The 13,227-nt window shown below is 41.1% G+C and overlaps 1 protein-coding gene across 1 annotated transcript in view; it reads left to right on the forward strand.

The window, feature by feature from the left end:
* Nucleotides 1-13,227, forward strand: part of ADAMTS9 (ADAM metallopeptidase with thrombospondin type 1 motif 9) — a 162,070-nt gene that overhangs the window by 19,637 nt on the left and 129,206 nt on the right. Inside the window, 3 exon segments of the mRNA XM_023754048.1 lie at nucleotides 9,145-9,434; nucleotides 12,652-12,735; nucleotides 12,829-12,938. Coding sequence (XP_023609816.1) covers nucleotides 9,145-9,434; nucleotides 12,652-12,735; nucleotides 12,829-12,938 — 484 coding nt within the window.

Below are 13,227 nucleotides of genomic sequence, written 5' to 3' on the forward strand. Positions count from 1 at the left end.
CTCCCTGTGCGTCACACATGGCTCTAGGGGCGTTTTATGTGTTTCCCTTTTCGTAGGCACAGTTACCTGTGAGTATGCGCTGTATCATCCTCATTTCACAGATGAGGAAACTGAGGCTTGGGGGCAGGCTGGTGAGCCAGGGCTGGTTGGCTCCAGAACCAAGTGCAAAACCCAGGGCTGTTTTTCTTGTCCAGCTTCCTCCTGGCTGTCAGGCCGGGCCCGGGCGGAGAGAAAAGGAATTGCTCTTGTCCTCCCTGAGCTCCTGGACTGGGATTGCGCTGCCCACTTACACCGGGAGGTGGCAGGTGGCTGGGTGCCTTAGGAAGCTCAGTTAAATTTTGATAAACCTTATAAACACAGAGGGCAGCAGTTAACTTCTCAGCCGCTACTGTTAGCATTCACATCTCAGCCCACTGCAGTTGGTGGGAAACACTGGGTGAGTAACTGCTGAATGAGTCCGGTACTAGGAATGGAATATGCATTGTGCTGCCTGGCATTGGGGAGTGAAACTCGTTTAAAACAGTTCCACCAATAAGTAAGCAAATATTCAAGTTGGTTGTGAGGTTTTTAAATAATGATACCATCTTAAAGTTTTATAATAGTTTCTCTTTAACTTTTATTCTTGTTTTGTTGTTTTGTTCAGCTTATCTGCAACTCAGTGCCTTTCACAAAGTAGGTGCTCAAAAAGTAATAATAATTAAACAATGAAGTCAACTTATAACTCACAAGGGATTTTCCATATACTTTCTCACTTTAAAAAAAAACAGCGTTAAGATGGAAGCAGATATTTTTATGCTCCTTTAAGAGGTCAGGAAACTGGGACTTAGAAAAGGTCATTTTAGAGTACAAACAGCTTCTATCTTTGACATTGTTATTTTAAGCCAGAAAATTGTTTTTAACGGTTAGTCACTCTCCCATAAGTGGTTCCTTTTCGTTCTAACTTACTTTATGACTACTAAAAATAGGAAAAAATTACCATAGTTATTGGTTTTTTCCTATGTGGTAGACACTTTACCTGTATGATCTACAGCTGGTTCTCAAAGCAACTCTACCAGATGGTACTGTTCTTACCCATCTTCTCACGTGGGAGAAGGAGGGTGGCGAGTCACTCACTTGCCCAAGGTCAAATAGAACTTGGAGCTGGCTCCCTCAGAGCAGGCGATCTTAAAACACTGGCTGTCTGTGGAGTCAGCGTCACCACTTCCCCTCATGGCGTCAAGGCCAGAACAGTAGTAAAAGCCAGCATTAACTCACGTCCTCGGAATAAGACATGATGGCTGCAGTGCCTCTGACTTTCATTAGGAAGCACAGGATGGCCAGTGAGAGCTTTTTCACATGCCTGAATGTTGTTTCCATGCACATGCAAGGGTTCAGATTGCAAAAGAATGCAAATGTGCGCTTGATTTCTGGAGGTGTCAATAGCATGTATTTTATTAAGTCTCATGTTTTAGAGCAGTTTTAAGTTCACAGAAAAATTGAGATGAAAGTACAGAAATTGTCATACATCTCATCCCCACAAATGCACACCCTCCCTCACCCTTAACATCCTTCACCAGAGTGGTACAGTTGCTACAATTGATAAACTAACACTGATGCATGATAATTGCCCAAAGTCCATAACTCTCTATGAGTTTTGTACGTTCTGTGGGCTTGGACGAATATTGATTGACATGTGTCCATCATTATTATGGTATCATACAGAGTGTTTTCAGTGTCCTGAACATCCTCTGAATGCTCTGCCTATGTATCCCTCCCTAGCCCCAATCCCTGGCTATCACTGATCCTTTACTGTCTCCATTGTTTTTCCTTTTCTAGAATGTCACATGATTGGACTCTTACAGTATGCAGCCTTTTCAGATTGGCTGCTTTCGCTTAGTAATATGCATTTAGGTTTCCTCCAGATCTTTTCATGGCTTGATAGCTCATCTCTGTTTAGTCCTGAATAATATTCCATTGTCTGATGTATCACAGTTTATCCATTCATCTACTGAAGGACATTTTGGTTGCTTCCAACTTTTAGCAATTATGAATAAAGCTGCTAGAAACATCCACGTGTATGTTTTTAGCAGACACAAATTTTCAGCTTGAGTAAATGCTGAGGAGCGTGATTGCTGGATTATACATTAAGAGTATATATATATTGCCCTAACCGGTTTGGCTCAGTGGATAGAGCGTCAGCCTGTGGACTCAAGGGTCCCAGGTTCGATTCCGGTCAAGGGCATGTACCTTGGTTGCGGGCACATCCCCAGTAGGGAGTGTGCAGGAGGCAGCTGATCGATGTCTCTATCATTGATGTTTCTAACTCTCTATCCCTCTCCCTTCCTCTCTGTAAAAAAAAAAATCAATAAAATATATATTTTTTTAAAAAAGAGTATATAAAGAACTTTTATAAGAAACACTTAACCTCTCTTACAAAGTGGCTGCACCATTTTGCATTCCCACCAGCAATGAGTGAAGGTTCCTGTTGCTCCACATCCTCTCCAGCATTTGTGCTGGATTTTGGCCATTCTAACCAATGGGTAGTGTTATCTCATTGTTGTATTAATTTGTATTTCCCTGATAACATATGATGTGGAGCATATCTTTATATACTCATCTGCCATCTGTAAATCTTCTTTGGTTCAACTTGCTACTCTAAGATATGAACTAGGTCAGGTTGCTCATCAGCTATTTAATGAAGTAAAGGTGATTAATTGTTGAGGCATTCTTGAAGAAAAGAACCATAAAAAATGATTTCCTATTTCTGAATGGCACATTTGAACTTCAGAAAGAGGCATGAAAATGGTGCAGCCACTGTGGAAAACAATTTGGCAGTTCCTCAAAATGTTAAACATGGTTACCATATGACCCAGGAGTTCTACTTCTAGGTGTCTACCCGAGAGGATGTAAGCATGGCCACACAAAAGCTTGCACACACATGTTCATAAAAGCATTATTCAATTGAGTTGTTGTACCCAAATGTCCACCAACTGATGAACAGATATACAAAATGTGAGATAGCCACACAGCGGAATAGTATTTGGCAATGAAAAGTGATAGAGTGTTGAGACATGCTACAACATGGATGAGCTTTGAAAATATGCCAAGTGAGGGAAGCCAGACACAGAAAGCCACGTGCTGTATGACTCCATTTGTATGAAATGCCAGAATAGACAAATTTACACAGTTTACTGATTGGCAGATGCTGGAGGGAGAGGGGGTGTGGGCAGTGACTGCTAATGAGCACAGGGTTTCTTTCTGGGATACTGAAAATATTCTAAAACTTGATAATAGTGATTATTTCACAACTCTCTGAATATACTAAAAACTACTGAACTCTATACTTTGAAGGTGTGAATTTTATGGTATACAAATTATATCTCAATAAAAGTAATAATAAATGTGTGGAAAGGAAGGTCAAAAAATATACAGACCAGCCCTGGCCAGTTGGCTCAATTTGGTTAGAGCGTTGTCCCATGCACCAAAGGTGGTGAGTTCGATTCCTGGTCAGGGCACATACTTGGGTTGTAGGTTCAATCCCAGGTCAGGATGCATGCATGCGGCAACCAATTGATGTATCTCACATCAATGTTTCTCTCCCTCTCACTTTCCCTCCCTTTCCCCCTCTCTTCCTTTCTTTTAGAATCAATGAAAAACATATCCTCAGATGAGGATTATTTTAAAAATATCTATCTATATCTATATCCATATCTATATCTATACCTATATTTATCTAATTTTTACACTATACTTTCCACAAGGATGAAATTTCATTATGTAGCCCATTCTGATAAAGCTACTAGCAAATGGCATTGCAAATTAGAAACATTTGCCCCGATTCCATTATGCTAAAAGGTCATTAAAGAGAAATGTGGATGGCTTCCTTTCCATCCTACCAATGTGTGTCACTTGGTAGAAATCATTGTTTGTTCAGAGGCAAGAGAGCTGAGTAGGTATACAAGTTACAATTTTTTATTCTAAGTAAAAATGTTTATGTTTGTAGTCATAGTGAATATTTGAAACTTTGAAGCTCATACTATTTTTCATGCTAAAATGATTAATGTGATAGAATTAGTTGGGCTAATTAGGTCAATAAATCTGACTCTAACTAATAACTAGGATAAAAGATCAGTTGGGTAAAAGATAGGGAAATGTTATGTATTAGAAGAAGACATATCTACTCTGAAGAAGTAATTTTACTCCTGCATTTTCATGCCACAGGTTACTTGTGAATGGAATATCTTTCAGGCAAGTTAGAATTTACATGGGTTATGCTGTGATAGACATTGTAGCCTTTTGCTGGTTAATGCCTTAATTTTCTTTCAACTTTGCTATTTAAATAAATGTTCCTTATTTCCAAGTAGGGCCCTAAATCGTCCTCTGGTTTTCCCATGCCCAAATTCCCCCGGATGACTCTCTAAGACTACATTTTTCCTCCTTAGTGGTCAAAAAGAGTAAATTCCGCACAGCATTTCTTGAGTGTTTTTCTCACTGCAGGTATACGTTTGTCTACATAATCAATAAGTCAAAATATTTACAGGAGACATTAAGTGAGGATTATTTAATTTTTACAACCTAAGTGACATATCCTCTTTTTAAAACAGCGTTATTGAGATATGATTCCCATATCTTACTATTCACTCATTTAAAGTGTCCAATTCAGTGGTTTTTATTGTATTCACAGATATGTGCAACCAACATCAAAGTCAATTTTAGAGTATTTTTATCACTTGAAGAAGAAACCTTGTACCCTTTAGCTACCAACTCCACTACGTCCCCACTCCATCTCCATCCGTAAGCAACTGATTTACTTTCCATCTCTATAGATTTCCCTACTCACGGTATTGCATGATTACAATCATGTAGTAGGTGGTCTTCTGTGACTGGCTTCTTTCACTTTACTGATAAGGTTAAGTTTATCAAAGAGTTTTATAATAAAAAAAAGTGTCAGTTCAGGAGGATTTAACAATGACGAACATAGATGCACCTCAGAATAGAGCACCAAAATACATGAAGCAAAAACTGACACAAAGGAAGGAAGACATTGATAATTCAGTAATAATAGTTGGAAACTTCAATACTCCATATTCAATAATGGGTAGAACAGCTATGCAGAAGGACAGCAAGGAAATCACATGAGCAGCACTGCACTCAGCTACACTAGCAGATGTCTATAGTACACTGCCCCAGCAGGAGCAGAGGCCGCATGCTTCTGCAGTGTACAGGCATATTCTCTAGAACAGACTATATGCTAGGTCATAAAGAATCTCAATAAATATAAAAGGACAGAAGTAAAACATAGTATTTTCTATGGAAATGAAATTAGAAGTCAATTACAGGAAGAAAAAAAAATACTGGGAAATAAAAACTATGTGGAAAGCAAGCATCACACTTCTAAATAACCAGTAAGTCAAAGGAGAAGTCATAAAATACTTCCAGATGAAGGAAAATAAATTTATGGGAGGCAGGAAAAGCAGTGCTTAGAGGGAAATGTATACCTATAGATGCCCCTATTAGAAGAAAAACAAATATCTCAAGTCAATAATCTAACCTTCTGCGGTAGGCAGCTAGACAAACTAGAGCAGAGGAGGGACAATAGGCCAGGTACAGAAGGTCACTAGCGTGGAAAGCCTCAAGTACTTAGCAACAGGCGAAGTGGGAAAACAAGGACCTTGCCTCCAGGATAACCTTTCCTCCCCTAGCCTATCGCTGGTTATGCAGTTCAGACCTGACCTTTCCCATCGCCGGTTATGCAGTTCAGACCCTTCCCTGACCTTTCCTCCCCTGGCATGTTGCTAGTCATGCAGTTGGATCCCCTTAGAGGTCGAACGACCCCCATCAAATACATTTAGCCTCAGTTGTGTTTCAGCTCCAGGCCCAGAAAAGCAGCAACACCAGATAAATGACACTCTACCCGTGTGGACTAATGACCCTCTGCCCAGGTGCCTACCAATGAGTAGAGACCTTGACCTGGAAAGGACACACCTGGAACGTTGATGAATAGTCTACTGGGAGCCTCCCTTGAGACATCCAGATAAATACCCTCAAGGCAGAGGACCCAGTTGGGCTCTCTCTATGGAGCACACCAGCATCTGCCTTCCCCCTCCTCCTCCTCCCAGGCACGTTTTCCTTGTCTCTTTTCTCAGCTCCAAGGGCCCTTCTTTTGCCTCTGTAACCTGTTTCCTGGGCCCATTTCTTCTATGGCTCACTTCTACCTCTGTGACTTTCTAAATAAACTTTCTCTTACAGTTTGAGTCTTGGCTCTGAATTCTTTCTTAGCGGAACTCAAGAACTAAGATTGCTGAACCAAGGTCCTCTCTGACTCCACCTGTCTAACACCTGTTGCCATTTTTTCAGCTGCCAACAAGTTCACTTGAAGACACTGGAAAATGAAGAGAAAACTAAACATATAGCAAGCAGAAAGAAGAAAATAGAGCAGAAATTAATGAAAAAGAGAATAGAAAAATGAGACTTTAAACATTTGAAACTTTACTGATTATAATAAATTGTATTAAAATATTTACAGAAAACATTAAACAGGGATTATTTTTTTACAAAATAAGTGACATCTTTTCTTTTTTAAAAAAAAATGTGTTTCTTTATTGATTTCAGAGAGGAAGGGAGAGGGAGAGATAGAAACATCAATGATGAGAGACAATCATTGATTGGCTGCCTCCTGCATGCCCCCTACTGGGGAACGAGCCCACAACCTGGCCATGTGCCCTTGGCCGGAATAGAACCTAGACCCTTCAGTCTGCAGTCCAACACTCTATCCACTCAGCCAAACCGGCTAGGGCGACATATTTTCTTATGCATTTAAAAATATCAGATTCAACATGGCTTCTTTTATAAGAAGCTAACTTTTGTGGAAATATCTACCAGGTGCTGTCTTCTAATTCAGATTCTGAATTTTTGGAAACTATCCATCAAACCTTGAGTCCATTTCAATTCCAAGCTTTTCAGAAATCTGACCTAATAGAGTACTGCTTAGGTTGTTTACAAATCCATGCCCGATTCCTCATGCCACCACTTCCAGCTCTGTGACTCTGGACAAATTGCTCAATATCTTTGAGATTTATCTTCCTCCTCTATAAAATAGAGGTTAATTTTCTTAGTCTGAGAGGAATTGTGAGAGAACATACCCAAAAGATCCAAGTTCAATACCTGGTACATTGCAGTACCTGTTCTGTAATCGCTTGATGATTTAAAAACGGAATGACAGCCTAATTGCCCATATGGCATGAGTACACATCCATGAATATGCTTTTAAAGAAGAGAACTGAAGACAAGAATGTAATGTTGGATCCTGTGTGCCAGGCTTTGGGCTAGTCCTGTGATCTGTAGCTGTACCACGTAGAACTTATTTGATAATTTGGACTGTTTTAACAACAGCTAAAATACTCAACTTGGGCAAAAGACACATCCTGGCCTAAATTGATTGTTTTAGCAATAGGTTATAAAGATGAAATATGTGCACCCTTAAAAAGTCAAGCCTCTTATAATTTAACTTTTTTGTTGTCATATATGCTTAGTGGTGTAAGAAATTGTATCCCCGTGTCTTAGGTAAGCATACTTCTTAGTTGTACAACTCTGTGGACTCTTTCAGACTACAGCTAGCGGCATTTGAAGGGGTGCAGAACAGGCCTCCCGAGGATGTGCCCCTTTGGCACTTGAATTATTTTGAGCTGAAGGCAGTCAAGACCCCACAGGCTCGCAAGAAACGTTTTCCTCTCCCTAAAGAATCTATATTAAGGGCCTTGCGCATATTAGAGTTATCGCCAGAAATGACTTTATGATCTATGCATAGGACAGACCAACACTTAACTACTCACAGCTGCTGCTCTTATGTTCCAATGATTGACTTTTTCCCCTCTGACGCCCAAGGCTCTTTACCTCCTCCTTAGCTCAGAATGTCATGTACATCTCATTTTACCTTTTTGTCTCTGAACCTCTCATGTATGGGGGAGGTCTCTGACTATCTCATGTACATGAGGTTCCCATACATATGTATGTAACTGAATTTGGCTATTTTCTCTTGTTAAAGTGCTTCATGTTAATGTAATATCTAGACCAGCCAGAAGAACCTGGAAGGGCAAAAGGAACTTTCTTCCTGGCCCACACACAAGCACATTTATAAACTGATAGGCAAGATAACTGATTGAATCATGGTATTACTCAAAGCATATTGTGGCAGGCGCTTTTATGCTTATTCTGTTTATTGTGTGATTGATGGCTATGAAATTGAATATTCTCACCAGCAATACAAGCTGCAAGCCGAGACTGAGGCTAGTGCTTCTCAAAACATTAACATGAATATGAATCACCTGGAGATCTTGTTAAACTGTAGATTCTGATTTACCAGGTGCTGAGTGGGGCCAGAGAGTCTGCATTTCTAACAAGTTTCCAAGAGTTGCCAGTGCTTCTGGTCCAAGGACCACACTGTGAGCAGTCAGGTTGTGTAGAATCCTGGTGGGCAGGGCATGAGTTGGAACTGACTAGAGCTCTCTGTTCTTATGCATCATGGTCCCAACTATTTGTTCACACTTTCTGAGTTTAATGAACTTTCTTAACTGAGCTCTGAAATTCAGAGGCGTTGAATAGCAGTGATTCTATTCTTAAATTTTGCATATCATAATGATCAAATACAGTAATAGAATAATACTATGTCTACCTTGTCATGCATTGTCTATAGTTCCTTTGTGTTGTCTATTAGGCTGCCCACCTCTCAGACCTCTTTATACTGTATCTTAGTGAATATCTGAGGTGGTGTATATGAAATATCTCCATTTCCATTCTCTAGAGCTCTCTGGCTGCCATTGGCCCTTACTATATGCCAAAGAACAATGAATAGAAACTGCTTAAATGCCAGCAAGACTTTTGTTACCAAATGAAAAGAATCATTTGCAATTGTTAAACTCAGGCCTGATTTCTTGTCTAATACCTTAAATGAGCATTTCTGGAAACTTCAGGGGAGCCTAATTTCACGTCTTTAGTCATTTAGATGAGAGTGCAGATTGAGGTTCATCGGTAGAGTCTGAAGTGTGTTGAACTTGATTTTGTATGCAATTTGACGTGAGAGGCATTATTTCAAGATGCGTCCAGTTCAGTTCTTAATATGAAGTAGATGTGGCTTGACATGTAATGCATGCCTCTGATTTCTTACAGAACACCGGGATAGTCCCAGTAAGGACAGGAGGAAACCCAGAGCGAGGGAACGGGCAGGAAGGAGCAGCCTGGCTGACGACGTGGCAGTGCTCAAGAGCGGCTTCGCAACAAAGGCGCTGTCTGCCTATGGGAACAAGACGGACAGCGCGAGAGAGCAGAGGACCCACAGAAGAACAAAGCGTTCCTTGTCCTACCCACGGTTTGTAGAAGTGATGGTGGTGGCAGACCGAAAAATGATTTCATTCCATGGAGCAAATCTTCAACACTATGTTTTAACTTTAATGTCAATTGTAAGTACACATAAAAGAACCTGATTCATGAGCCCCTACAGGTGCCATGGGGTGAGGGGGGCTTCCATGCAGGGCTTTGGAGGATCATTCAGGGCTGGCATTTCACCGACTCAGGCAAGTGACTGGAAAGAACATAGACTGTTCATTGGTTGCTGTTTTGTAACAGTCATGGCTATCATTGAGTGTTTGTTCTGTGATCATTTGACAATGTGCTTGTTACTTAAAAGGCATAATTTCTAAACCTTCGGGCAACTCTGCTAGGTAGGATTATCATCCCTATTTTATAAATAAGAAAACTGAGCCTCAGAGGAGGTGGGTCACTTGCCCATGGTCCTGTGAAGGCTTGGAGACTGATGTGACATCTGGCTCGTCCCGTTGCTGAGACCAGCACTCTGTCTGACAGGCGAGCTCGCACAGCCAGGTGTGAGTCTCGAGGCTTCCGCTGCTGGCTGTGAATCAGTCACCTAGGCTCTTCCCCAGGGTTCTAATTAGCCCTCGGGTGGGGCCTAGAAATCTCTCCCTCTATTTTCCTATGCCCATTTTGAATTGAAAGAGCAATACATTTGCATAATTTTTAAAAATCTAACATAAAAGTTCATTGATGAAAAATAACTTGTTCTGCCCTACCCGGTTTGGCTCGGCGGATAGTGTTGGCCTGTGGACCAAAGAATCCCGGGTTCGATTCTAGTCAAGGGCACATACCTTGGTTGCAGGCTCCTCCCCAGCCTGGTTGGGCTTGTGCAAGAGGCAACCAATCAATGTGTTTCTCTCACATCCATGTTTCTCTCTGTCTTTCTCTCTCTCTTCCACTCTCCCTAAAAATCAATGGAAAAATATCCTTGGGTGAGGATTGACAAAATAAGGAAGTCATTGTTTCCTTTAAAAAAATAAATAACGCCGAAACCGGTTTGGCTCAGTGGATAGAGCATCGGCCTGCGGACTGAAGGGTCCCAGGTTCGATTCCGGTCAAGGGCATGTACCTGGGTTGCGGGCACATCCCCAGTAGGAGATGTGCAGGAGGCAGCTGATTGATGTTTCTCTCTCATTGATGTTTCTAACTCTCTATCTCTCTCCCTTCCTCTCTGTAAAAAAATCAATAAAATATATAAAATAAATAAATAAATAAATAAATAAATAAATAACTTGTTCCCTACTCATGCTTCCACTCCTTCCCAGAGGCAACCATTAGTAAGCTTTTTTGGATATGTTTCTAAACAGCTCTGCCCAATAGAGATACAATGTAAGCCACATATATAATCTTATATTTTCTAGTAGCCGAATGAAATAAAACAAGTAGGTAAATTAATTTTAATAATGCATTTTTATTTTATATCCTTCAAACATTATTAATGAGATATTTTAATACTTTTCATACTAAGCCTTCAAAATCCAGGATGTTTTATCCTCACTGCACATCTCAGTTGGGACCAGCCACGTTTCTAGTGCTCAGTGACTATGCGTGGCAAGTGGCTACCGTATCAGATGGCACTCAACACTTCTTAAGCATATATGTATGCATTTACAACTGGTTCTCAACAGAAATGCAGAATTGTCCTGGACTGTTTTACACATTGCTTTTTTCTTGAAATATTGGAGGTGGTTTTCTTTTTTTTAAAATATATTTTATTGATTTTTTACAGAGAGGAAGGGAGAGGGATAGAGAGTTAGAAACATTGATGAGAGAGAAACATCGATCAGCTGCCTCCTGCACACTCCCCACTGGGGATGTGCCCGCAACCAAGGTACATGCCCTTGACCGGAATCGAGCCTGGGACCCTTGCTCTATTCACTGAGCCAAAGCAGTTAGGGCTGGAGATGGTTTTCTATAGCAGTCCCTATGATCTTGCCCCCCTTCACTGGCCTTAATTTATTTGAACAGGAATCTACTTTTTATATATTCCTCAAACGAATGTGGAAAGCAACCATGTTTGGGAACATTGCTTTAGAGTTTCTTCTTCCTGCTCCTTGGCCTATGGCTCTCCTTGTCTTTCCCTCACTGCTGTGAATCAGTCCCTGGTGCTCTCCACCCCACACCGGAGCCTGCCTCCCCTCCACCCTCCCGGGACCCACCTCTGCCATGCTCAGTCCTCCGTGTCCCAGCCTTCTCTGTCCTGGAGCAGAGAAAGAAAAATCTAATCAGACCTTACACAGACTCAACTCCACTTCCAACCCATAAATTCAGACCTGTCCTAAGAATTCCAATTGTGAGCATGCGCTTAGGTCAAGTTGACAGAGGTTAAGAGTTCTGGCTCTGCTACTCGCCACTGTATATAGCAGTGATTCCCAAAGTGGGCGCTACCGCCCCCTGGTGGGCGCTGCAGCGATCCAGGGGGCGGTGATGGCCACAGGTGCATTTGTTTTAACTTTTTTTGTATTACCTTTCTATTCTGAGTTCAATAAATAGTTTCATAATTTCAAACTTCAATGTTTCTAATTTATACCTTTCTTTACTATATTTTACGAAAAAGGTAGAAACATTAATACATATATCTTTCTGTTTAATTGCTATTAAAATTTTTAAAAAAATTAATTTCCAGGGGACGCTGAGTAATATTTTTTCTGGAAAGGAGGTGGTAGGCCAAATAAATTTGGGAACCACTGGTATATAGACTTGGATGAGTTACTTCATTTCTCTGAGCCTTCATTTCTTCATTTGTTGGGTAGAGGTTAGAATGATGCCTAGCACAGGTATTACGGAGACTAAATGCATATGCAGTTTTCAGCAGGGTCTAGTCCACGAGAAGCATCCAGTGAATGTTAGCTCTCAAACAATATGGGTGAAAAAACTAGGTACCGGGTTGTGGAGAATACAGATGTGTGGTAAGCATGCAGAGCAGCAATATTGGCAAAGACGTGGACAATGTGAGATCCATAATTTGGCAATCCGGGACTTCAACTGGGAAGAAGGAGCTTGGTCAAAGTTAATATCCAGTATTTTGGCATTGAGAACTATTAAGATGCATGGCCAAGCAATTTTTAAAGAAAGTACCTTAAAACTTAAATGTGTTAGAATTTATTATTATTTAAAACGTCCATCTATGAATAATTTTATGAAGATAGTTTTAATGAGTGTTTGATGAATGAATGAAAATTCAAAACTGAAAAATGCATATGCTGCATGAAATGTACAATTAGGTGGAGCCACACATAAGAAGTGAATTGCTTGCTGCTTACACAGAGTTCACAATTAACTTTGAAAAATTTATCTCGGTTGCAGGTAGCCTCTATCTATAAAGACCCCACTATTGGAAATTTAATTAATATTGTTGTTGTGAACTTAGTTGTGATTCATAATGAACAGGTAATCAAGTTTTTTTCTTCTTTCTTCTCTCTGTATCCGAAACGGCATGTGCAATCGGTACAACAACCAACCATCACTCTTTTCTGTGCTTAGGAGGGACCGCCCATCTCTTTTAATGCCCAGACGACATTAAGGAAATTCTGCCAGTGGCAGAAGAACAACACAGGTGCGATCCATCACGATACTGCCATTCTGATCACGAGGTACGCAGTCCTGAGGCTTCTCATCTCGCAGTTTCCAGGCAAGGTGATGGGAGGTGTAGGCTCCCGGCAGCCAGCCCCCGGGACCAGGCTGTTCCGCCTCAGCACTGTGGCAGTTGGGAGCAGATAACTCTGTTGTGAGGCGTCCTGTGCATGTCAGGATGCCTAGCAGCATCCGGGTCTCTGCCCATTACTGACCAGTAGCATTCCCTCCTCTCAGTTGTGACCTCCCACAGTATCCTCAGCCCACAGAGGATGCCAAATGCCCTGTGAGGGCGGGGGTGGGTCGGGG

Source organism: Myotis lucifugus, unplaced genomic scaffold, assembly GCF_000147115.1.
Source record: "Myotis lucifugus unplaced genomic scaffold, Myoluc2.0 scaffold_55, whole genome shotgun sequence".
Lineage (NCBI taxonomy): Eukaryota > Metazoa > Chordata > Mammalia > Chiroptera > Vespertilionidae > Myotis > Myotis lucifugus.